This window comes from Podarcis raffonei, chromosome 4 (assembly GCF_027172205.1).
Source record: "Podarcis raffonei isolate rPodRaf1 chromosome 4, rPodRaf1.pri, whole genome shotgun sequence".
NCBI classification, from domain to species: Eukaryota; Metazoa; Chordata; class Lepidosauria; order Squamata; family Lacertidae; genus Podarcis; species Podarcis raffonei.
This window is the reverse complement of record NC_070605.1, coordinates 75408581-75433707: the sequence shown is the minus strand read 5'-3', so window position 1 is coordinate 75433707 and position 25127 is coordinate 75408581. Positions and strand designations below refer to the sequence as shown.

Genomic DNA, 25127 nt, shown 5'->3' with positions numbered 1-25127 from the left:
CTGGTGGAACACTCTGTCACAAGAGACTAGGGCCCTGCGGGACTTGACATCTTTCCGCAGGGCCTGCAAGACAGAGCTGTTCCACCAGGCCTTTGGCCAGGGCACAGCCTGACTCCCTCCCTCGGCAATCTTCGCGGAGCTCTGGCCCAATGGTTGCCAGTGGCTTGATTTGAATTAATTTTATAATGAATGATTTTAGAGTGTTGTTTGTGCTGTACTTTTGTACTGTTTTATCGTTGTTAGCCGCCCTGAGCCCGGCTTCAGCTGGGGAGGGCGAGATATAAATAAAATTTATTATTATTATTATTAAGTTCGTAAACTGAGCACCAAACTTAATAATGTGCTTTCACTTCTGTTCTCAATCATTTAAGAAATGGTAACATGATGTTTTCTCTTACCTGGTAAGTAAATACCCCATGATTAGATGTATTAATAAATAAAGTATTTTCTACGTTCCCCACCATTCTTGCAAGAAAAACCACATCAAATGATGTGTTCCCCCCTGGAACGATTTTCTGAAAAATAAAACACCAGATATAATATGACATGTTGTTCATCTTAGAAGTGTAGTGCTTCAAATATGCGATCAGGCATTCAAACACAACTGATATGTAGAAGCTGTGTGTGAACACCCATGAGACAAGGAAGCCACATACTACAGCCCTTTCTTTGGAAAAATCAATTTAAATAAAACTAGCATGAAAAATTGGGTTTTAGCCAAAACCTTTAAGTACCTTACAAAAGTTACTTCCAATACACTCTTTTTAATTTGGTTGCTACTGCATCGAAACAAACAACTGTAAAGTACAACATGCAGGAAAATTTCTTTTTTGGACATTATAGCAATATTACTAATGTGAAAGAACACTGAATTGCTTATTGTTTAGCTTACTAAGCACATTGCTCCAAGTGTCTCAGGTTCCACTCTAAATGCCAGATTGGAGTACATAATGTAGCTCCTACAAATTGGTGCTCTGACTCATCCTTCTCAATTGGCCTTAAAACACAGAAAAAGTATCTGATGTGACTCCTCCCTGAGCAAAGTTATATAACACTTCATATAACACTTCGGGAATCTTCTATTTTCTTATAGACTGCCTTACAACACCCACAATTGCTTGAATCAATGAGCACAGAGTAATCATAAGTTTAGGAGGTACCCATAATCAAGACTTTACTATCTGAGGAAACTTTTTCAGTTTCAGAGTCACATTATAGCATTGGTAATCTTCCAGAGGTCACAAGCAAGGGTGGACATGGCTAAAACCAAAAGCAGGTAGGGTCAAAACCGCATACATACCCTATCCACACAAATCTATCCATTCACACACTCCACACCTCACACACTGTCACCTCCATTATGGAAGAGTCCTACACTGATAGATTTCATTAAATATGTTAATTGCTTTAGGGAAGATGTGTGATCAGTTAAGTCTTGTATTAGGATTAAGAAGGGAGTATGAATTTACAAGCTTTCCATAATCCCTCCCCCATTCTCCCCCCTCAAATATTAAACACTTGGATTTAAGCTCAAAAGATTATTTCAAGTGGCAGTAAAGAAACACACACCCTTGCTAATTAAACATGCTTCTGGAATAACAGGAGAAAGAGAAGGACCAATGATCATTTCAGCTTTCACTTAATGCTGGTTGACACCCTGACAGTGGTGGAGAGACACGATCTTAATTGAAATACATGCTGTTGGTTATTTGCTTTCGCAAGTGCCTTGTAAAATGCAGCCTTATTTGGAGCCTTTTTCATATATTTAAGGCACTTGGTTAGTAGGTTTTACAAAAACATGGTGAAGAAACACAATAAAAAAACTAGTTATCTTAGCAGCTCATAGAAACATGCACAAAAATGACAGAATCACTTCCAAAGGGGTGGCAACCATTTATCGGCAACTATTTATGAGTGCATAAGCTCTAAGTAGCAACTCCTACTGAAAATTAATGCATCAGCAGTACGCTGCTCCTGGCTGTGTTATACCAAAAAAGAAGAAGTTCTGATGAACTTGAAAACTCACACGTTACTTGGGGGACTTTGGTTGGTAATAGTAAAACTACTATCCTGGTATGGATTCCCCCCTCCCCCCATAGACTAAATTCAGCTACTACTGGTTAGAAACCATTTCTGAGTTATAATTATCCATTTTCCATATTCTTGAGAACACCAAGGCTATGGGCTGGAGGTTCTCCACCACTGCCCTAGAATGATGTAGAAACCTCCTGACATTTACTTTTCATATAACCCCTCCACAGTGAATTGTACGTGGCATAATTTTGTTGAGCTTGCATTTAAAGAGAAGCTATTTTAGTTACTGTGATGCACTTTGAAGTAAAATCAGTTTTTGCTGAAGTGAAACCAGCTTGCAGAATAACACCAACTTCAAAAAACAGAGCTAACTCACCCTGTTTTGAAAAAACGATGCATGAAAATGTGAGGTTGTTGCAGATATTGATACTAATATAATAGTTTCTTCTGCACTTGGATTGTGCAAGTAAACCTTTTCCATTTTTGGCATCCCAACTGGCCTGTATTAAAAGAGAGTAGAAAAAGCATTTAAATTGTTTCCTCAATTGCCTACAACGACAAAATATTTATAGTTTTATGGTTGCAAGGAACAAACAGGTGCATTTTGTGAATGGCCACTGTCAATTATTGTTATTATTAAAATTTATATACCGCCCTTCATCTGAGGATCACAGGGCAGTTTACAATATAAACACCATATAACAAACAATAACCCCTCTCCCCACAGTTTAAAAGGCCATAGATTGTTTAATTAGCCAGGAGAAGAGGAATGGTTTTGCCTGGTGCATAAAAATATGCAACGAAGGTGCCATGCATGCCTCCCTGTGGAGAGCATTCCAAAAATAGGGAGCCACCACTGCGGAAAATGCCTGTTCTTGTGTTGTTACCCTTCAGACCTCTTGCGGAGGAGGCGTATGAAGAAGGACCTCAGCTCATTATCACAGGGTCCTGGTCCTGTACTCTTTCTTTGCATTTCCTTTCCTTCTGACCTTACCACTTACAATCCTCCTCCTCTACCCCACCCAAACCTGTATGTATGATACATCAGGCCAATGCAGAGGGGATGGGAGAAGCTGGGTAAACTAATCCCAAGCCTCAGAGGGCTAAGCTGGCCAGGAAGGCCTGCCAGGGACCAGCTTCTGTGTTGTTTGAGTTTATTCTAACAAGACTCCTGCCCCAGGCCTCAGACAAGCTCTGCAAGACCTGTGATACATACACACACCCATTACTCAGGATAACACTTCATGCATTTGATGAATTAGACTGTAATCCATGAAACCTTATGGCGCAATGCACTTGTTAGCCGTTTAAGTTGTCACAACTTCTTGTTGTATTCCCTACAAGTGTTTGTGTCATTACTTTATTGCAAGCATATAATTATTCATGATGCAAAGTTATAATTGCTCCAATAAGCTGATAGGATTCATTGGGGCCTCAGGGGTTGGTGGGTGTCAGAGTCTAGTCCTTCTCGGTAGGAGACAATGTTCAGCTGTAGGTATTTTGGTGGCGAGACCCTAGTTAGGGTCTTGGGTGCCGGTTTTAGGCCTTGGTCTATATTCTATAGTCTATCTGTGAGTCGGGGCAGCATATTGATGCACCCCCGTGCGGTGGCATTTGCAGGGCCTGTTAAAGGGTTGATTGCGGGAGTCACTGGCCCTACAGCGGCGGCATATAGGTCAAACTCCTGGCTAGGAGAAGGGGGAGGGTATGCTGTGTAAGTTTACGCTTTACAGTCCCCTCCCACAACACCTGACTGCCCTGTGCATCCTCAGCCCCTGTCGGGCATGAGCAGGATACCTTCCAAGGCCTAAGCCAAGGTTCCTACACCTGAAAATAAATAAAGTTGTGGCCTTATTTAAACCCATACATTCTTGTCATGTCTCATCTCTTGGGGGTGTGGTGGGCACCGGGGACAGGGTTTAGCACGTGGGCTTGCAATTACTCATGATGCAAAGTTATAATGGCTCCAATATGCTGATAGGACTATTTTTATATTGACTGCTGTTGCTTAGTTTGGCATATATATTTTATGCTAATATTTTGTACAAAGATTATAAATAAATAAATTTTGCAAAGTTATTTTTATCCTGCCTTTCAACTGACTAATGGAGTGGGCTAATGCTGCAGCTAAACAATTCTGTCTTCTGGCCTTAATCCAGAGATGTGCAGCATGTATATGCAGCCACTGTAGTACTGCTGCATTAATAACTCCAGGGAAATGCTGCACTATGACTACTGCCATTATGGCTGTATCTCCAGGCACTGAAAGACTAATGATGAGAAGAAAAGAGTGAGCACTGTTCTGATGTTTAATTTATCAGCAGAGTAAATTAATATTCAAAAGCCAAAGTCATTCAACCTTGCACATTTTGACTATTTTATATTCTACTTTTCATATATCCACTGTTGGCAGACAACATTCCCCCACCCCAATACGGAGTTTGACTCAGCTAACCAAGCTATGTTCCTAGTAGGTCAGAAAAACGCTTGGTTCTATCCAAGCCCCTTTCAGTTCCTGTCACACTACCAATGATGTAATCTGAAGAACAACTTGGTCCAACTCCCTCCACACAGTGCTCCTTATCTGGCTGCTGCGGCATGAAATAAGTTCCCCGTTGGTGCACATGAGTTGTATCTAGAGAAACACTCACATGCCAGGGATCCTGAGAATTTAGTTTTTCCAGGGTCGCTGGAACCAGTAGATTCAAGTGGTAAATAGATGGCACCAAAACTCTGCACGTACAACCTGTAGCCTAAAGCAGTACAGTCCTCAAATAACTACTGTATAAACTAGTGCTGCACGGAAAGCATACACAAGGATTAACAACTTCATCCTTTGGTGTTACTGGAAAATCATATTAGATTTTTTTCAGTCGAAGGGCCCTTTCCTCAGTAAAGCAGACAGAAGCAGCAACAACAGATACTTCAATCATTCCTCCAATTTAGACTTCATTTATTCCTCCTCTTCCACCTTCTCCCCATGTTTCTTTTCCCTCCAAATACGAAACCATGTGGTATGCCTGAAGTACAACAGGTGCAAATTTCTGCAAGTGTGAACCATCAATACTATTCATCCACTAAGGCCAGTTATATGACTTAGCCAACACACAGAGCCCCTTATACAGAAATTATGTGATTGATGCTAGGCAGATAAGGTTCTGGGCATCTAACATTAACATGTTATCAGGTTTGCCTTTTTAATAAATAGGTTTCTCAGACAGCTATTAACTTCCAGATGCCTTCTATTTAGAATGCTAGGCAAAGTGTTCCCAACTTACTGCTCATGGAAATCCAGCATTGGTGGTTCAAACCGAATCGGTCTGCAATTCCCTCGATACATAGATATACTGTTGGGGGAAAATGAGAAGAGAACAAATTAAGATGACATTCAGTTTTTAATTCATGTTCAGAATCTTCCAAATTAAGTTGCCAATTAAGTTGAATGACAATCCAGGCTTGCATCCAGCAAAGTAGTCCCATTAGCCCAAGGACTTCCACTTGCACAACTGAACTTTCCTTCATGTTGCAAAAATCTATTCTAATCTATTCCAAAAATCTATTCTAATTTTTCTCAGCCCTCTGGAGCAGTTCAGGGCAGTTCAAAAAAGGGTACCCAAACACCTGTATATCACAATGCCTTTTTAGTACAGTGGTTCCTTGGGTTACATACGCTTCAGGTTACATACGCTTCAGGTTACAGACTCTGCTAACCCAGAAATAGTGATTCAGGTTAAGAACTTTGCTTCAGGATAAGAACAGAAACTGTGATCCAGCGGCATGGCAGCAGCAGGAGGCCCCATTAGCTAAAGTAGTGCTTCAGGTTAAGAACAGTTTCAGGTTAAGTACGGACCTCCGGAACAAATTAAGTACTTAACCTGAGGTACCACTGTATTAGCAATTGTAATGAGAATCTGCCTTAGATAGGCTGGAGAACTATTACAAATGTTCTTATTATACATGAATGACTAACTGTGCAATCCTAACCATATCTATTCAGTGGTTAGGTCCCATTAAATTCTTTAGGCTTTACTCCCAGATTGATTGGGAATAGTATTGTAAATCTTAGTTACGTCTAAACTGAGAGAAAGCCTATGCTGAAATATAAGATAAATTAAAGCCGTCAGGTGTAGTGTATCTTACGTGGGTGCCCAGGGTGATTACTTTTTTAAAAAGCAATGGAAAAAAATCACACTCAATCCAGTGGATTTAAACTACAATCCAGTATCAATTATCTCATTCTTGGGCAAGGAGACAGAACAGGTGGTGGAATCTGAACTCCAGACAAACCTGAACAGTGATTATTTAGATCCATTTTAGTCTGGTTGCCAGCTTGGTGTTGGGGACAGCCTTTGTTGCTCTGGTGGGTGAATGGTACTGGCAAGTAGATAAAGGAAGTGAAACTCTGTCAGTTCTTTCGGATCTCTCAAGCAACCACAGTATTACTCTGGGTCACCTTTCCAGAGATGCACTCTGTTATGTGCCTAGCATGTTTTCTGGAGGTCCCAAAAAGTAGTGCTATGGGACTCCTGTTCCATCCATTGGACTTTTGCCTATGGGATGTTACAAGGTTCCATTTTGTGTCTCATGCTGTTTAGCATTTTCTTGAAAACAGTGGGAAGGGTCATTTGGGAGTTTGTGCTGAAGTGTCATCGATATGCTGATGACATTCCCTTATATCTTTCATTTTAAGTGTCTAATTCTAGAAAGGCGGTCTAAAATATTTTAAATGACCAGTATTTCGAATACCACAATATTTTTTTGGTTTCTCAAAAATCCAGGGCAGCAGCAGGCACCCCTGCTAGTATAGAATATAACCAAGTCTCCATGAATATATATTATTTATAAGCAGCAATGCTGAGATGGGAGATAAAATAGTAAGTTGAAATCTTTTTTAAAAATGAAATCCTTCCTTTCAAGCACTATCTGCAACGTAAATATCTTTACACAAGCCAAAGGACATCAAGTTCTTTGAAATGTATTATTAGGTCACCAAATACCACTGAAACCACTGTGTATTAATGGACTTGATAACCTCTAGACTCTAATCTAATTAAATTTGAGATGTGTTTGGTAGAAGCTGCTATCTTCAATTTAAAAAGATTATGAATATAGACTTCAATGGCTTTGTTAGCATTATATTAAGGTATTTTAAACCAGGATGTTTTTAAGGGAATCCTAATATAACTGAAATGTTAACCTTTTAAACGAAAAATATCATACTATTTTCACATCAATTTTACAGTGTTGTAAAAAAATCCATTTATAAAAGGTATATTTTCATAAAATTGATCTAGTGATGTAATGAATGGATATGATACCAGACAAATGTGTCCATTTTAAGGTTTTAATTAACTTTTGGAGTTAACTATACCTTGAAATTTCTATACCTCTAATAAATAAATATTATATATCTAAAAATAAATTTAGGCATACCACCCAATGCACAGATTCTTGGACATGCTAAAGTTTTCAGTGCTATTCCACCGACACTCCTAAATTTTAAACAATGTAAGAGAAAGTTATAATGCTTGAATTGACTATTCACTGTAAAAAAATTATAAGTCCTCCAATAAAAAATATTTCCATGTACCTTTATTTTGTTTGAATATAACATTTAAACCACATCACATATGCTTCATGAATTCCTCCCCTTGCCTCACAAAAGTATTTCAGTTCTAACATTTTAAGTTATTCAAAAGGCTTTGGCAACATGCTAAATTAACATGCCATACTCTTCAAAGTTTGCTTACTAAATAAGTGAAACAAGCAAACAAAACCAAATCCTAATCAATTTAGGGCACTAGAAAATCTAACCAAAACCTGACAACACTCATTTTTATCTATCCTGCATTGTGCTTGAAAGTTTCATAAACAAGCAACAGATAGAGACCAACCCCAAAAGAGCTTTCAAGCAAAATATGTGAGACATGAGCAAGTTAAACTGTCTTCAGCTTTAAGTGTGAAAACTTGCTGTTGAAAACTTGGAGCAATAAAGCGTACTAATAACTTTGAATAAAATAAAAACATACAGTATATTCCTCCCACTTTGGAAGTGGAAGATTAAGTCTTGATCAATGCTAACAGCATAACCACATTCCAACCATAATATACTTAAGAACCTACGCAACAAAAAACACAACACAAGGTCACAAACTAGTTCAACAGAATTATGCAACCCCTGAATTGGTAGGCACAAGGACATCATAGCAGCTTTCAGATTTATTCAACTTAAGGTTAGAATTCTGAAGACAATTTCAGGCTCTGCTAGAAAACACTCAAAGTAGTTTATGCTGCAAACCCTTCTTGAAAATTTCTAGACCCTTTCCATTTCAAAACTATAACTCATCATAGGCAACTGGAAGCAGCAACGATGTAAAAATACAAAATATCTGAGAGTAATTCTTCTCATCAGAAGCAGCTGAGGTTAACTTTTTGTCCTTAAATGGCAAACTGCTGCTGGTGCCCAAGTAAATGATCACACCTTCACTGATAAAATATTCACTCTTTTCCAGTTTCTGCTCTGCACAGAGAAGGATGTAGAGGTGTGTGGGTGTGGGTGTGTATTCAAGTTTAGAAACTAAGATTACATTATTGACATTTAAGGCTTAAAATGAACACAGAGTCTTGCTTAGTTACCAAAGAACTTCTGTACTGCTTGTGTCTAGTCCTACCAGGCTGTTCATAATCATAATAAAAAATATTTACCAATATCTGAATTGCCTTTTCCATCATGATCTAAGCTATGGGGAGTTTCAAAGAAGTCTAGTACAGAAACAACAATCTTATTACACCACAGGAGAGACTCCAGGCTGACTAGCAAGATGCCCTAAGCTATACAAATACTTTACTTTATTGTTAAATTTATTCTAGTAATTGTACTATTGTTTGGAGCTTAGTGGCTAATATGCAACTGGAACAACAAGTGGACCCTTTCATATTTGTTAGAAAAAAAGAAATATGATGAGAGAATCTCACATAGCAGATAGTAGTTTTCTGCCTTACTTTCCATTTTTCAAGGTTTATGTCTATGAGTGTCTGCAACTTAGGCAAAGGCACAGTGTGTCTAGATCACGTACTTTAACTACAAACTTAAAAATCCACTCTTAACGAGCAGACATAGCACAGGTAATAACATTTGGCTCAAACAGAAAAGGCCTATAAGCAGAAGTTTATGCAAGGTGCCGTCTTGTCCCAAACCTGCATATCATATCAGTAACATGCTGTAACTACTTGCAACACACACACACACACACAAATACTGCTTAATTACTGCACGTAGATTACTGGGAATTTTTACCCCCAAAATCAAATTATTACCACCTCCAGTCTTTAAGAAAATTATAGACTATTATAGGAGCAACTGTGTGTGTGAGGGGGGAGGAACTGCATTCCTTGTGCTGAACAAGTCTTTTAAAGGCATCTGTTCAGTGCAAACTTACGGAAGTCCCCACCTAGCACTGACTCAGCATGTGCCTGCAGCACTCAAAGGTGTATTCAAGCACCTTCAGTCATAACTTTTGTTTACCTGGCCTACTAACAACGAACAGATATTTCTATGAATGAATGCTTCATTAAAGGTACAGTCAGCCTTCCCACCCTGAGCAAGGTTATCCAAGATCTGAACCTGGGAACTCTTCTCCCCGAAGAGAGGATCATACCCTAGTCTAGGCCTGGAGAACTTTGTTTTTTCCCCTGAGGGCCAGATCCCCTTGGACACTACATGCTTGCACTGGACAGGTTGCTGTGGAAGGGACAGGTTACTCTTACCAGAGGTCTGAACTGATTGCTTACAGAGAATTCCCCTCTCTCCTCTCACCATTCCATGCATCTGACGATGGCTGCAGGTTGTGCATCTCTTCTCTACACTATCCAGCCAATGCAGAAACCCAGGCAACTTTATACCAAATCAGATCATTGGCTCATTTAGCTCAGTATTGCCTACTATACTGACTGGAACACCTATCCAGGGTTATGTATGTATGTATGTGTGAAAATATATATGGGGCAAGACAAGTAAACTGATCACAAGCTGTTAAGGGCTTTGAATACTGATAATAAACTTGGAACTTGGCCCTGTAACAAACTGGCAGCCAATGCAGATATTTGAGCAGAGGAATAATAGGAACTTGCTCCTGACAATAATCATACTGCAGCATTCTGTACTAACTGCAGTTTCAGGACCAAGTGCAAGGGAAGTCCCACACTGCAGTAATCCAGCCTTTAAATTACCAAGTTCTGGACTACTGTGATCAAGCTATCAGGTCCAGTTGTTGTACTAGCTGAAAAAATAAAAAGTGCTCCAGGAAGACTTGCAGACTGCATACCTGTTCTTTAAGAGGGAGTGTAGCTCTGTCCAGGGCAAGCAGCTGGCCAATTTTTCAGATATGAGAACCACTCGTGCCAGAACTCAAGCTCAGCTTAATTTCCTGCATCCAGGTAATGTTTCAGAATCTGCATGATCTCTCTTGATTCAGATGTTATGGAGAAATAGCGCTGAATCTTGTCAGCATACCAATGGTACCTTGCCCCAAACATCCTAATCATGCTTCCCAATTACTGCATATGAATGTTAAAAACATTGGGAATAAAACATGGCCTGTGGTATTTCATAGCATAACTGTCAGGGGGTTGAAAACCACACTCCCAGTGCTGCTTCTTGGGATCTGTTATTTACTGACTGACTATACACTACATTATATCTCACTAAAACAGGGCCCAACATATGGGGATCAACATAGATGAACATGCATCTCCCAAATTGATTGTAGCTTTGTGATGACCAATTATAATTAGCAAATAAATTGGACTGTCTAACGCAGTAGTGGAGAATCTCTGGCAGCCTGGTTTTTCCATTTGGTCTGTGAGGCAGTTTTGGCCAACCGATGCCCACCTACATATACCTGATGTATGAGGCAAGTAAAGTCACAGCTGGGCCAAAAAGTACCGGTAGTTTGAAGTCTCTGAAAAATCAGCTGGTTGTCTGTTCTTACAGGGAGCCCTGAGTGGCACTTCAAAGTACTATCTTTTTTTATTTTTTATTTATTTTTTGTAATACATAAAGAAAGGGGGGACCCATTACATCTATACCATACAAAACCAAATAGACTTAATACAAACCGACTCAAAGACACAAATGACTTCCCGTCTACTCCTTAATTTAACTGCATCTTAATTTATCTTAGGTCTCACATCATTCTTAAAGCTACTACTGAAGTTAATCAAATGCTGCAACAGAATTTAAGCTACTGTACTTATTTTTCAAATATAGTTTGAAGCCTTCCCATTTAGATACAAATACCGGTTTTGGTTTGTTCTTTATTTTTTCAGACAAACTGTCTAGTTCTGCATATTCAATCAATCTTTGAATCCATTTCAAAGTACTACTGGGTGATTGTTGGGGCTTCCAAATGCCAAAAATTGCAAGGGTCATAAATGGGTCACCCAATACCATTGTGATGTCCGATGACTGAGAGGTGATTGGCCATGCCCATCTGTCAGACCTGGCCACGCAGAGTGGGGGAGATAAAGTTCTGCCTCACTGGTCACATCCATTTCCCCACCCTTGGCCTAATGAATGACAGAAGAGATGAGGATTCCCCTCAATTAGACCTTTCATCATATCTGAGATAGTGGGTTCCTTACAACTCACAGTAGGCCTGGCCTTAGGGAAGCAGGAAGACAACAGCTGTGGTAATTGTTTATGATACTACTGATGACGCAACTCAACTCAACTTTATCTCAACTCATCCATTATATATATTTTTAGGCACTGCAACTGTAAATTTATTGTGCTATTTGTTCCTGGACCTGTAATTAACTTTTCTCTTGATGTTTCCAAAGACTCTTTGGGATGCCAAGGCAGTGGCATCCCAAATGTACAAACAGTAACTTCACAGGCAATTCTATATATGCCCACTCAAAAGTATGCCTCGTTAAGTGCAATTGGACTTATACCTAGGTGAGTATAGGTTTGTTGTCTTAGGCTCTTAAAATATTGAATACCTTTAGATCAAGTACTCCATAGTGCCATTCCTTGCATTTTTAGTAACAATTACCGGTAGCTTCACAACAATTTGCATAGATTCAATGACCTGACAGTACTTCCTCTTTTATTGTTTAGCAAATATTCAACAGAAGTAACTGAAAATCTACTATTCTTAAAATAACATCTGATGCAAATGGAGAGGTTAAGGTATCAAGTTAAGTGACTGAATGCTTCTGGTTTCTGTTTGGTTTTTGGAAATTAGTGTTCATATGTGTTCTTGTAAATTTAAATCTGGCATTTCAAAAGTAGAGTAGAAAGTGAGTGTAGCAGCTAAGCTAACATTTATATATCTACGTAAAAACCAAATGAATGTTCAAATGCATTAGCTAGCTGTTTCCTCTGGTGCCTTTAAATGACCTGACGGTTTCATTATGCTACTTCAGCTTAGACAAAACAGCTAAAATGTTTTACAAATTTCCACTTTAATTTGAAGGATTCCAGCATGCTATGCATGCTCTCAGTGCCTAAAACAAAGATATCTATATACCCATAAATAAGGTAAAAAAACAACTACAATTTTTCAACTGCAATCTTCCAACTACAATAAGAACATTTTTTTTTAATTCCATGCTTTGTGCCTTTGACTCTTCGACTCCTTATTGTAGTTTTTAAGACTTTTTTTAATATAGCAAATGGTCCCTAAGTTAACTAAATAAATAATAAGTGCAGGAAAACTAGTTGGAAGTAGCTTTACAACTACTGTAGACGCGCTAGTGAAGCTAGCAAAAAATACATGTGAGATGCAGACAGGAATTTCCAGGGCTAAGGAGAGAAGAATATATGAATTTCACCCAAAGAGAAAAGCATATATGAATTTCATCTCTGTTACTCTGCACACCTCTCCTCCAACAGCCTTTCAGTCATGAATTATCACTCTCCTGGGCATTATGATGCCATAGCTAATTGTTACTGTCGTCTGTAACACACCAAAACTAGTGTTCATATAGCTGGTTGTATCACTTGCAACACACCAAAGCTGAAAACCACAGGCTGTTTCTAATATGAACTGATAGGAAGGAAAGTTTAGATATTGTGAATCATGTCATTTCATTGTGTCCATATAGCTGGTTGTATCACTTGCAACACACCAAAGCTGAAAACCACAGGCTGTTTCTAATATGAACTGATAGGAAGGAAAGTTTAGATATTGTGAATCATGTCATTTCATTGGACTAAATACTACTGAGGCCATTACCCTCCTAACGTACAATTTTAAGCTTTTACAAATGGCAACACCATTGCTAAGCTAGTGTGTGATCCAGCTGCACCTACTGACAAGTGGCTCTTAATTGGGCACAGTGACATTTACATAACAAGCAGCTGTACTCAACACACATTACCCTTTTTGAAGAAAGATATGTAAATGTTTTTATTGTAATGTAGTGCTCTGTCTCTTTTTAGAACTGAACTGTCAGATAAGCAGCTTTCCTCTAACCCCTGTCTAGGTCCACTGAGGGGTGCCCCCTTTTCCTATTGGCTGTTTTAGCTTTTTAAAGAAAACTGGAGACTTAGGGGAGTTAAACAAGAAAAAAACGATTTTACAGTATTTTACAACAAAATTGGTAAAACAGAAGATGTGTCAGGAGACAGTTACTGTTTCTTGAAAGAATTCTATCATCTGTCTGTCTGTCTATAAACTTTGCTGGATGTTACAGGCTTCTCAGCAAGATGGTAAATGCACAGCGTATATTCAGTTCCTTAAGCTAAGCTAACCTCAGAAATGTTACAGTTTATGCTCCCGATTGAAGTGCAGAATGTTTGAGGACCGAACATTTGCAGGGAAACCAAAATGCTTGTTTACAAAGCTATTATACTACTAACTTTACTGTATGCTTAAACATGGACCACTTATAAATCTCCAACTCCTCAAAATATTCCATCAACAGTGTCTCTGAAAAAATTACACATCATTTGGGAAGATAGGCGAACTAATGCCAGTGTACTGGAAGAAGCAAAGATCACCAGTGTCGAAGCAATGATTCTTCAACATCAACTTCGTTGGATTGGTCATGTTGTTTGGATGCCTGATTATTATCTTCCAAAGCAACTACTCTATTCCCAACTTAAGAATGGAAAGCAAAATACCAACAAAAGAGGTTTAAAGAGTGATCTCCAGCCCAGCACTGTGCAAGCTACACCACTCTGGTAGAATTTCACCACACTGCACCAACAGACTCTGGTCTACCTGAGCTGTCCATTACACCCACATTTTACAGACATCCTGTCAAATAAAATGGCATCTACAAGGAGAAGCACAGTTCCAAATAACCCTCCACCATCAGGTCAATATCCTTGTACTTTCTGCTTTGCTCATGGGAGAGATGCCACCTCTGTTTTCTTCATTTTCCATGGAGGAAAGGAGAAGTGATTTCTCTCTCTTCCCTACAGGACTTTTGCAGAAGACAGAAGCAGTTAACATATCTTCTACAAGAGCCCAACTCTAGCCCAATTGCAAACATCCCCCCTTTCCAAAGTTTTCGGCATGATTCTGGAGTTGTAGAAGGGAGAAATCCATGATAACACCCCCCCACACACACACACACACAATACGGTTATCCAGAAATTGTGGCTAACTGGGCTGGAGAGATTTTAAATGATAGAAACCTATGTAATTATTTGATATTCCCATGATTGTCTGGATTGTCTTCATGGCTTTCAAGATTACCAAGGCCAGTTCATATGATCACATGAGGAGGTAGTTAAATGTGTTTAATATAAGACTTGACAACCTTGCCTGTACCAACAAGGCCCCATGTTCAGGAGATGAGAAAAGTATCATCAATGGCTACTCTGTAAATGCCATTTCATACAAATGATCACGGATCAATGTATACATATACTGACAATTGTGATTATCCTCTGAGCACTGAATTAAAAGGTGGAATAGCAATCCTCTAAATAAATAAAATAATTTCCTTGGATTAAGCAAACAATGTTAATAGTTTGGTTCACCGAAACAGTCAAACATTTTCAAATTATAAGATAATTTTAAGCATTGTTTGGAATTAAAGGAAAAAATGGACTGTAGAAAATCTTACCTTTTCTGCTGATATGAACTGAGGCCAATCGTTGTCTCAGTCTGAAAAGAAAAGAATATCAAATTTCAGCAACAAAGTATGTCCTTGAAAAATTATTGATAAGCAATCAGAATACACAGTAGCTTGCGTAAATCTCAAATCCAACTCTTTAAGAGTGCAATCCTAACTGTGTTTCTCTTCAGAAATAAGTCCTATTGAATTCAATGGGGCTTACTCTCAAGTAACTGGAGGTAGGACTGCAGCCCAAAATATCAGCTTCCAATTATTCAAAACCTCTTAGCTCTTGTCAAGGACTCTTATAAAGAAGCACTACTGCCCAGTTTATCATATGATAATTTACAGAACAGTTCTATGCATCTTTACTCAGATGCAGTGTTTTTTCCTGGGGGGATGCAGGGATACACATACCGCTAAACATTTTGTGATCTTTGTACTTTTTACTGTATTTATTTTCCCCGACTTGAACTATAAAATGGTGATTTTCTTGAGTCAAAATGAGAGTACCCCTAAACATTTTTTTAGGGGGGAAAAAGCACTGCTCAGATGTACTATAGAAGTAAGGAGGTTCAATAAAACTTACTTCCAAGTGCGTTACCACTAATGTCAGGCCATTGGCCCATTCAAATTTTCCACTTCAAATAACAAGCTGAAACACCTACTTGAGAATTATTTCCTAAGTATAGTAGCATAACTTTTAAGAGATAAGCTAATGTGTGTTTGATTAATTTAATCTTTTATCCCTCATTGTGTCTCAGCTGCCCTGCATAGATATGTACACACAGGTCCCACTTTCCAAACACAATGCACTTCCAGGAAATCATTTGTTAGATGACAGACTTCCATTATTCTGTATGGGAGCATTTCTACTCCGTTATTTGTCTGATTTCCCTCCGTTTTCTGCCTGAAACTGCTGCAGCCAACTAGCAACCATGCCTTGAAGGATGGTCAGGGGTGCCGCAGGCAACACTAGCCTCTGTCCCTCTTTCCTTCCTTCCCTTCTCTGATGCCCTCTCACATCTCTGCCTCCCAAAGGCTTGTGTGGCTGTTTCTTGCAGCAGTCCTGGCTAAAAGCTCCCCAGGCGAATGGTACCTCTGGTGCTGGCCAGGGGCTGCTGGTTACCAAGAGCTGAGGCGGCCTTGGAGTAGGCAAGCAAGTGGATGAGGGAGCCAAGCCAGCCAGACAGTCCACCAGTCTTTGTTGTTGGGAATGGACAGACAAAATGGGAGGCCAGGCAGGCAGGTACCATGCTGGCCTTTTTTTGTGCTTGCTGTGTGCAATACCAGCCTGGGAGCTGAGTGTCCAACACTGAAGAGGAGCCTTTCCACCATGCAGGTCCAGAGGCTGCCAGGGCTGCCTCCTAAGGTGAGTAATGTGTTGGCATCATATTCACCTTTGGTCAGTCTACTAAGGCTGGGGGCATCCTCTTCCCAGGCCCCTGTGGGGCGGCATGAGGAGGCACCTCTCTTTGGGGCAGGGGGGCAGCTCAGAGACCAGGGACTGTGGCAGTTGATGCTCGGAGGGCTCCCAAGGTGAGGGGAGGTGAATGGGCTGAGGGAACACTCCACAAGGGAGGGTGGTTGAAAAGGGGTGATGGGTTGGTGGCTCTGCAGGCAAGGGGTGGCGTAACTGAGCTTCTGAGGCTTGAAGCCCATTTCCCCACAGGGGAACCGGAGAAAGAGTGTACCTGGTCAAGGAAGCTGTGGGCTCAAAAAGGTTGAAAACCTCTGCATTAAGTTATAGAAGGGTTTAAATTTAATCGCAGAACAGGGAACCATTTCTGTGAACAATGCGCAAACTGTAAGCTGTGCTATGGGTCACACCAATGATTTTGTTCTTCTCACTATCATATACACAAAGCCCCTCCCAACCTCTATAAAACCACCCTGAGACCTCTCGGTATAGGACGGTATATAAGTTCAACAAATAAATAAAAAATAAGAAATATATGAACACCAGTTTATGCTGCTATCTGTAGGGCAACTCTAATGAGGTGCTTATGAGAATTTGAAGGTACTGGAATCATAAAGATTATGCTATATGCTATACTATTTCACCAGGATCATCCACTCAAGTTCATATAAAAGATACTGAACTCATGTTTGTATGTATGTGTATATCTGTCTATCTATCTATCGATCTATCTTCCACCCAACTCATAGGACTGAATGTGCATAAGATTACAGCCTCAGCTTTCAAGCAAATAATCTTGTTTAGCAACATTACACAATTGGATTCAGCCCAAAATAATTGAACACTGGAAATTTGCACGGGGCCAGATAGAAAAGATGAGTGAGTCAAGTTAGACTTGAAGTTCCAGCCATCAATTTTATTTCTTCATTAAGAGACTTCAAGAGAACACAGAAGACTAAAGAAATTTTACTACACACAACAGCAATACAGGACAGACCCATTTATTTTAATAAAAAATATTTACCTGTAATAAGCCTCCTTCATCAAAGCGTAGAACTTCTATTATGCTATCTGACTGGATGAAAGCTGTAAAGCAAGAGAAATACAAATTAAAACTTCATTCTGATCAAGTAATGCCGTCCATCTGGAGATAGCTGTGATGTGGTCCTCCAGTTCCCCACCCCCTAAACATTTAAAATAAAAACAACTTAAAGTTTGTCAATAGCATAAAAGCCCTGCCAAGCCAAGGTTTCCATCTAGTCTTGCATCTTATTTCCAACAGTTGCTAGTCAGATGCTACCAATAAAGCCTGCTAAGCAGGATTCTCCTTGCTGTGAGTCCCTACATTTGCTATTTAGATGGTCCCCAAAACATAGGTGCTTTATTTAGTTATCATGGCTAATATTGCTGTTCATATGCAGTTTCATGTGAGACTGCGCTAAAATTTTTTAAAAGGCATCTATACAGTGAGCATTCTTTGGGTTTGGTCAGTCAACCAGCTACAAATCCACCTAACAGTTATCTCATCCAGTCCACATTCTACCAGCTTATCCACAATAATACCATTGGGGATTTTTGTTGAAAGCCTTACTAAAATCAAGATACATTACATCCACAATATTCCCCTGATCCACATCTGGCATGACTTGTTTTTGAGAATCCCCTGCTAATCACAGCGTCCTATCCTAAGTGCTCACAGGCCGACTGTTTAACTTAGCTGTTCTAGGAACTTTCCTAGCATCAATGTCAAGCTCACTTGTTGGTAGTTATCTGGGTGTTCTGCCTCCCCTGTTTTGAAGAGGGGACAACATGTGCACACCTGCAATCCGCAGGGACCTCACCTGTTCTCCAAGAATTATCAGATATTATAGACAGATGCTCCGAGATTACACTTGCAAGTTCCTTTAGTATGCTAGTATACCCTTCTCTGAGTATTTCTGACAATGGAAATTCACCCAGTAGTTCCTTAAGCTTTTTGAAATCAGCCTTCTTAAAGTCCAGATTGCATACCTCATCCAGCCTTTTAAAGATACAGTGAAGGGTCTTAATTACTAAGTGTAACTGCTCACAACTGGGGAACTCCCCCATATCAGATGTTAAACCATCATCCTGTGTTGAGAGTTTTTCTTTCGTATTCTCCTTTACAGGCTTTACTTTTGAAAAATTTTGAGTCATCAGAGTTGGAGTGGCTTCTAAATCAATTAGAGGTAGGAAGCGATTTTGGGTTTCCACCGCAAAGCAATGCTCAGCATCGTCACTCCCTCTTCTATTCCGGTGTGGCACCAACCTTGATAGTTTTGGTTTAGGGGATGATAGGGGCTCGTCAAAGTCTCTCAAGCGTTGTTCTGACCCATACTTTCCTCAGGCCAAGGATTATACGATTCTTAAAATAACATAACATTTGACACACAAATAAGATAGTTAAGACCACCAGAAGATGGCACCGTGGGTGAAAGCTCCTTGGATGGATAATAATAGTGAAGTTTTCCTCTCCACTGCGGTAAAATCCACTTACAACATCAGTCTTTCGTGGACACCTTGGACCCAGTTTGCAGAAGCTTTTCACAAGGGTAAGTATTGAAATGTGACAGCCAAAAGATGTCTAGGGGGTAGGGTGCCAAATTTCCTAGCTCCACTGGCCTCTCTCAACCCTCTATGACAGCAGCCTGGGCACAAACGATGACTTATCCAGGATTTAAACACCACACAGCGTCTTCCTCTTAAGCCCTCTCTCCAATTAGGATAATGGCGTTCTCTTCTCTTTTAGCAGCCGAGGCCGGCCCGCTGATAAGAGAGAAACAAGGAGCAGTCTGCAGCAATCTGGAGCAGGGCCAAATCTCTCAGAAAGTTGCCATAGCATGTAGCTGCAGCAATTATAAAATGCTTCAAAGACTGACTGGGTCAGTTAAGATAAAATATAAAGGATTAAAAGAAGATTAAAAGAACTCCAGATTGCATGTCCAACTACACAGCCTCCCCTTGCTTGTGTATAATGAAACCAAAGAGGACATTATCACTTCCTACCAAGGTTTCCTGTACTTTCACTTTGTCAATCAGTTCCTCCATGTTGGTGAGGACCAAGTTGAGATGACCCCCTTGTTGCTTCCTCGGCCTTCTGGGAATGTGGGAAAGTGAAGCAATTGAGGAATTTGTTGAACCTTACATTATTAGCAGAGTATGAGTTCCAAGAGATATTGGGGTAGTTGAAGTATTCCATGATTACTATTATCTCTCTTTTTGAATGTTTGGTGATCTGCTCTATGAAGGCATCATCCAAGTCCTCAGTCTGGCTTGGAGATCTATAGCAGACACAGTAAGACCATTGTTGTTTCCCTCTCCTACAATTTTTACCCATATACTCTGATTATAAATCCAAATCCTTTGGCTTCATTATACATCCAAACCTAACTAGGCTCACTAACTTTGGGGCCAACAAACCAGGATTTCAAAGCATGCCCGAAGTTGTTTTGTGAATCTTGGCTTGCATTAAATATGGTTTGACATTATGTCCAAAGCTCAGTATTCTACTTTAATTCTATTTCTGTATCACTCTACCTTGTCTTACTACAGTAATGAGAGGAAAAAGCAGCTAAAAAACAAAAATGCTTACATGGCTGAAGGACATTCACTGGCACTTTCACAGACCTTTTCCTCCTTCCTCATTCTGTTTAGCAATAGACTTCTTTCCCCAACCACTTCCTTGCTGGTAAGCTCTCCACCCCAAAATTTAAATTTGCACAGGGATCTATTATGAGAGCTATATGTTAGACACAATGAGAACTATATGTTAGACACAAACCTTTGCTCTTAGCACATTACATCAAAGTTCAACCAACATAAATGCAGTTTGGCCTGAAAGCCTCTCCTGACCACCATCACACATTTAATTCCTACTATACTGTTTCTGCAACAATCCATCCACCCTTTTTATATCTAAAAATCAAAGTTACTGCTAACACCGTTACTTCTTCTTGCTCAAAAGTAAAGTTTTTGTATTAATAGAAAGTCTCGCTCTCGTGACTGCAGAAGAAATGATTTTTTTTATAGGATTACGAGTTCACAAAAAAGGCTAACAACACTTCTCATGGAATGTGCCTAGAAATGGAGGAAGAAAGGGATGCTTTAGGACTGTTTTTTGCTCATATGTCTTGGGAAGAGGAGAAGAATGTTTTGAAGACAGACAAAAGTAGAAGAATTGACATTTCAGTGGTGTCTTGCTGGTCTTTGGGCAATGAAAAAGACTTTGGTATGTATACTAGCTGGGTGTTCAGAGGCACAACAAATCAACATAAGGCAAAACAGATTACATGCTATACGAATATATGAGAGTTGAATCCTTGCTTGTTAAACAATGCATGGTTAAAAGAAGTATACAGTGCCTACTGGCCTATCCCTATATATGTATATGTGCCTTGACATTAAAAATGTCAACAAATCAGGACTTGCCTTTATAGATGACATGTTGCTTGCTTATTCTTCTATAATTTTAACTTTAATAATACCTTCTACCAATTGAGACATAAACTAGGAGGAAAGGCCTGTGATTTTTTGGCTCCCCATCCCACATATTTTTATTTTATTTTAATGATGTTACATTGCCTACCTTCTAATCTTCCAAGAAAGGTGACAATTTTAATGGCAGCAAACATTATTAAAGACAGCAAATTCACATCTGAGTAAAAAATATTTAGGTAACTGACTGGTATTAGTTAATTCTAGGATGTTATACTCCCATATCTATTTGACTTGACTCTGCAGATGCATCAAAAAGTGGACCAGAATGCAAATAATTTATGCAGCTTATCTGTGATTTCTTTATCAGTATTTCTCCCACAGCAATGTTGTCTTGTTGAGGCGTCACCATGTAGTGCTAAACTGTGGTTAGTTTTATATGCTAATGCTGCCAGTATCTGAATATACATTTACCAGACAGTAGCTATGTTTTGACTCAATGCTGACTATGAACCACAGTTAGTCGAATTAGGTGATGCATGTAGCTCAGCACTTCCTACTTCACTCCTTCCTCTCGTGAGTAGCGAAACATACCATGGGAGTGGTTGGCCTGGCACTATATCCAAACCAGCATTTGCAGTTTATTTAGCAACAAACTAACTATGATCCAATCACCTTGTGGTTTCATTCCCCACATCTGACTAAAGGAGGGAACAAAGTGGGAGTGTTCCAGCTGTGTGAACTAGCACACAGCTCATGTAATTTATCTAACTATAGTTTGTGGCTGCATGTGACATGCAAACAAGACCAATGCAAGGATAAGTGATCTCACCCATTACCATAACATCTCTTTTTGGCTACCCTCCACACTCCCCATCCTATCTCTATCTCAAGTTTCAATCAAAGAAATGCTAAGGTACTACTTTACTTTTTTAACCTCTTCTTTCTACCAGCAGTGATTTTGTGATTGGATTGGTTTCTCTTAATGTTCCTAATTTATTGCATTCAATGACCTATTTGACATAGAAAGCAATACCAGTGCAACCAATTTTCCAAGATTTATACCAAGGGATAATTGTATCCCATGGATTGCAGGTGAGGGTAGCCAATGGCCTCAAACCCTCTGTGAGTTAGGGACTTCCTCTGCCTGTGAAGGTAGGCTCTGGTGGATAGTGGGTGCAACGGTCAAGAAGGTGGTTTCTGCATGCGCTGTAGAGGGAGGTAAGGGGCAGGTAGGGTTCATTAACTGGGGAAGGTAGCCCATGTAGGAGAAGGAAAACGCTTATCCTAAACCTCTGTTGCTTTGCAGGATATCTTTGAGGAAAAGACAAGGCTAAGGAGTAAACCCTATACAAATCCAGAGTGGGGTTCCTAAGATGGCTGCATGGATGTCTTGTATGTCTCCTTCTGGCAACTCCTGCAGCCAAGCTGATGCCAAACGTGTTGTTCTGCTTTCCTTTGGACAGCTTCAGTGAGGCCGAGAGGGAGGTTTTGTTATTGGGGCAGCCCAGGAACTCCATACACACTGCCTAGGATTGCACGCTCTGGGGAGGTTACCGGTGCTGCTAATACAGTGGTTTGGCTTCACCCCTGGAGGCGCACTCCGTTGCCTCGAGACAGGTGGATGCCAAGAATCCACTTCTCATAGGTCAGAAGCGTTATGCTTGGGTCACGTTTTGTGACTTTTCAGGATTCTTAACCCCTACTTGGATCCCTTCCAGTCGGGATTCAGGCCTCATCATGGGACTGAAACTGCCTTGGTCGCACTGGTTGATGATCTCCGGTGGACTAGGGTCAAAGGTGAGAGCTGTTTCCTAGTTCTGCTGGATCTCTCAGCGGCGTTTGATACCATCGACCATAACATCCTTCTGGACCGTCTTGAGGGGCTGGGAGCTGGGGGCACTGTCATACAGTGGTTCCGCTCCTTTCTCCTGGGCCGTGTTCAGAAAGTGGTGGTGGGGGATGAGTGTTCAGACCCCTGGGCTCTCACTTGTGGGGTGCCTCAGGGTTCTGTCCTCTCCCTCATGCTTTTCAACATTTACATGCAGCCGCTGGGAGAGATCATCAGGAGGTTTGGGCTGGGTGTTCATCAGTATGCGGATGATACCCAGCTCTACCTCTCTTTTAAATCAGAACCAGTGAGGGTGGTGACGGTCCTGTGTGAGTGTCTGGAGGCGGTTGGAGGATGGATGGCGGCTAACAGATTGAGGTTGAATCCTGACAAGACAGAAGTACTGTTTTTGGGGGACAGGAGGCGGGCAGGTGTGGAGGATTCCCTGGTCCTGAATGGGGTAACTGTGCCCCTGAAGGACCAGGTGCGCAACCTGGCAGTCATTTTGGACTCACAGCTGTCCATGGAGGCACAGGTCAAATCTGTGTCCAGGGCAGCTGTTTACCAGCTCCATCTGGTACGTAGGCTGAGACCCTATCTGCCTGCGGACTGTCTTGCCAGAGTGGTGCATGCTCTGGTTATCTCCCGCTTGGACTACTGCAATGCACTCTACGTGGGGCTACCTTTGAAGGTGACTCGGAAACTACAACTAATCCAGAATGCGGCAGCTAGACTGGTGACTGGGGGCGGCCGCCGAGACCATATAACACCGGTCTTGAAAGACCTACATTGGCTCCCAGTACGTTTCCGAGCACAATTCAAAGTGTTGGTGCTGACCTTTAAAGCCCTAAACGGCCTCGGTCCAGTATACCTGAAGGAGCGTCTCCACCCCCATCATTCTGCCCAGACGCTGAGGTCCAGCGCCGAGGGCCTTCTGGCGGTTCCCTCATTGCGAGAAGCAAAGCTACAGGGAACCAGGCAGAGGGCCTTCTCGGTAGTGGCGCCCGCCCTGTGGAACGCCCTTCCAGCAGATGTCAAAGCGATAAACAACTACCTGACATTCAGAAGACATCTTAAGGCAGCCCTGTTCAGGGAAGTTTTTAACGTGTGATATTTTACTGTATTTTTGGTTTCTACGGTAGCCGCCCAGAGTGGCTGGGGAGGCCCAGCCAGATGGGCGGGGTATAAATAATAAATTATTATTATTATTATTATTATTATTATTAGCATTATTTAGAGGCATGTATGGAGGCTATCCCTACAAAGACGTTAAACATAAATGACTATGAATAATTACAGCAAAGCAAACTTAATTTGATAGCCAGTGTGGTGTACTGGTTGGTGCGCCAAAGGATTTAAATTCCCACATGGCCAGGGAATTCAGTACAGTAGTTTACTTTGGGCCAGTCACTCTCTTGCAGTGCAATCTACCTCACAGGTTTGTTGTGAGGACTCCACGTCTCTCAACAACAATAGGTCTGACTCAGTATAAGGCTACTTCCTGTATTTCCAGCTCCTGCATACAGTGTGTTACAGTAGTCTAAGCAAGATATTATAAGAGTGTGGAGGAGACACAGCTGGCACACCAATCACAACTGGAGAAAAGTACTTGGTGCTAAAGAACTGCAAGAGCAGAGGAGCATAGCAAGGAACAATCTCTAGGCGGGAATCTGATGCTTTAGGGCAGGGTTGGCTGATCTGTTTTCTGCCTTACTTCTAGATAAAATGTGGCACTTCACCTAGGAACAGAATTTGGAGTCTGAAACAAGGTAGCACCATTTGCTTGGTTATTTTCGTGCTCAATACTGCAGTGATTCTAGCAATATCTGTTTTTGTTTTTATTGTCAATGGAAGAAGTAAATCTATACATACAAACGAGTACTTGCTTAACTTCCTATATTACAACAAATAAAGAAATAATTTGCAGCTATGGAACTCCCATGACTAAACTGACTTAGCTGTGACTCCTGCATTGCAGGGGGTTGGACTAGATGACCCAGGGGATGTCTTCCAACCCTACAATTGTTATGAAATACTTCTCAGCTCCTGCTAGCTTTCTTCCACAAATGCTATGTGCTAGTGCTTAAAATAAAAAAGGGTCAATCAGGTTCTACTAGTATCAAATTGGAACCATCTCTTCTGTACAGATAAAGTTTCTACCAAATCATGACTGAATGTATATTGTAAATCTAAACCTTTCATCCAACACCCACTTCTCATTCCATGCACTGAGTCTCTACAGTTTTGCCTGGGTAGCTGGCCCCGCATATAAACAGATAGCACATCTGAAAGTACTATCTTAGGAGGTCCTGAACT

The 25127-nt window shown here is 40.6% G+C and overlaps 1 protein-coding gene across 1 annotated transcript in view; it reads right to left on the bottom strand.

Annotated features, from left to right (window-relative positions):
* The window catches only part of TMEM131 (transmembrane protein 131), a 76048-nt gene that overhangs the window by 38190 nt on the left and 12731 nt on the right, over positions 1-25127 (bottom strand). Inside the window, exons 2-6 of the mRNA XM_053384131.1 lie at positions 17553-17614; positions 15118-15158; positions 5313-5381; positions 2411-2534; positions 399-515 (exon numbers count right to left, since the gene is read on the bottom strand). Coding sequence (XP_053240106.1) covers positions 399-515; positions 2411-2534; positions 5313-5381; positions 15118-15158; positions 17553-17614 — 413 coding nt within the window. The remainder of the gene's footprint in view (positions 1-398; positions 516-2410; positions 2535-5312; positions 5382-15117; positions 15159-17552; positions 17615-25127) is intronic.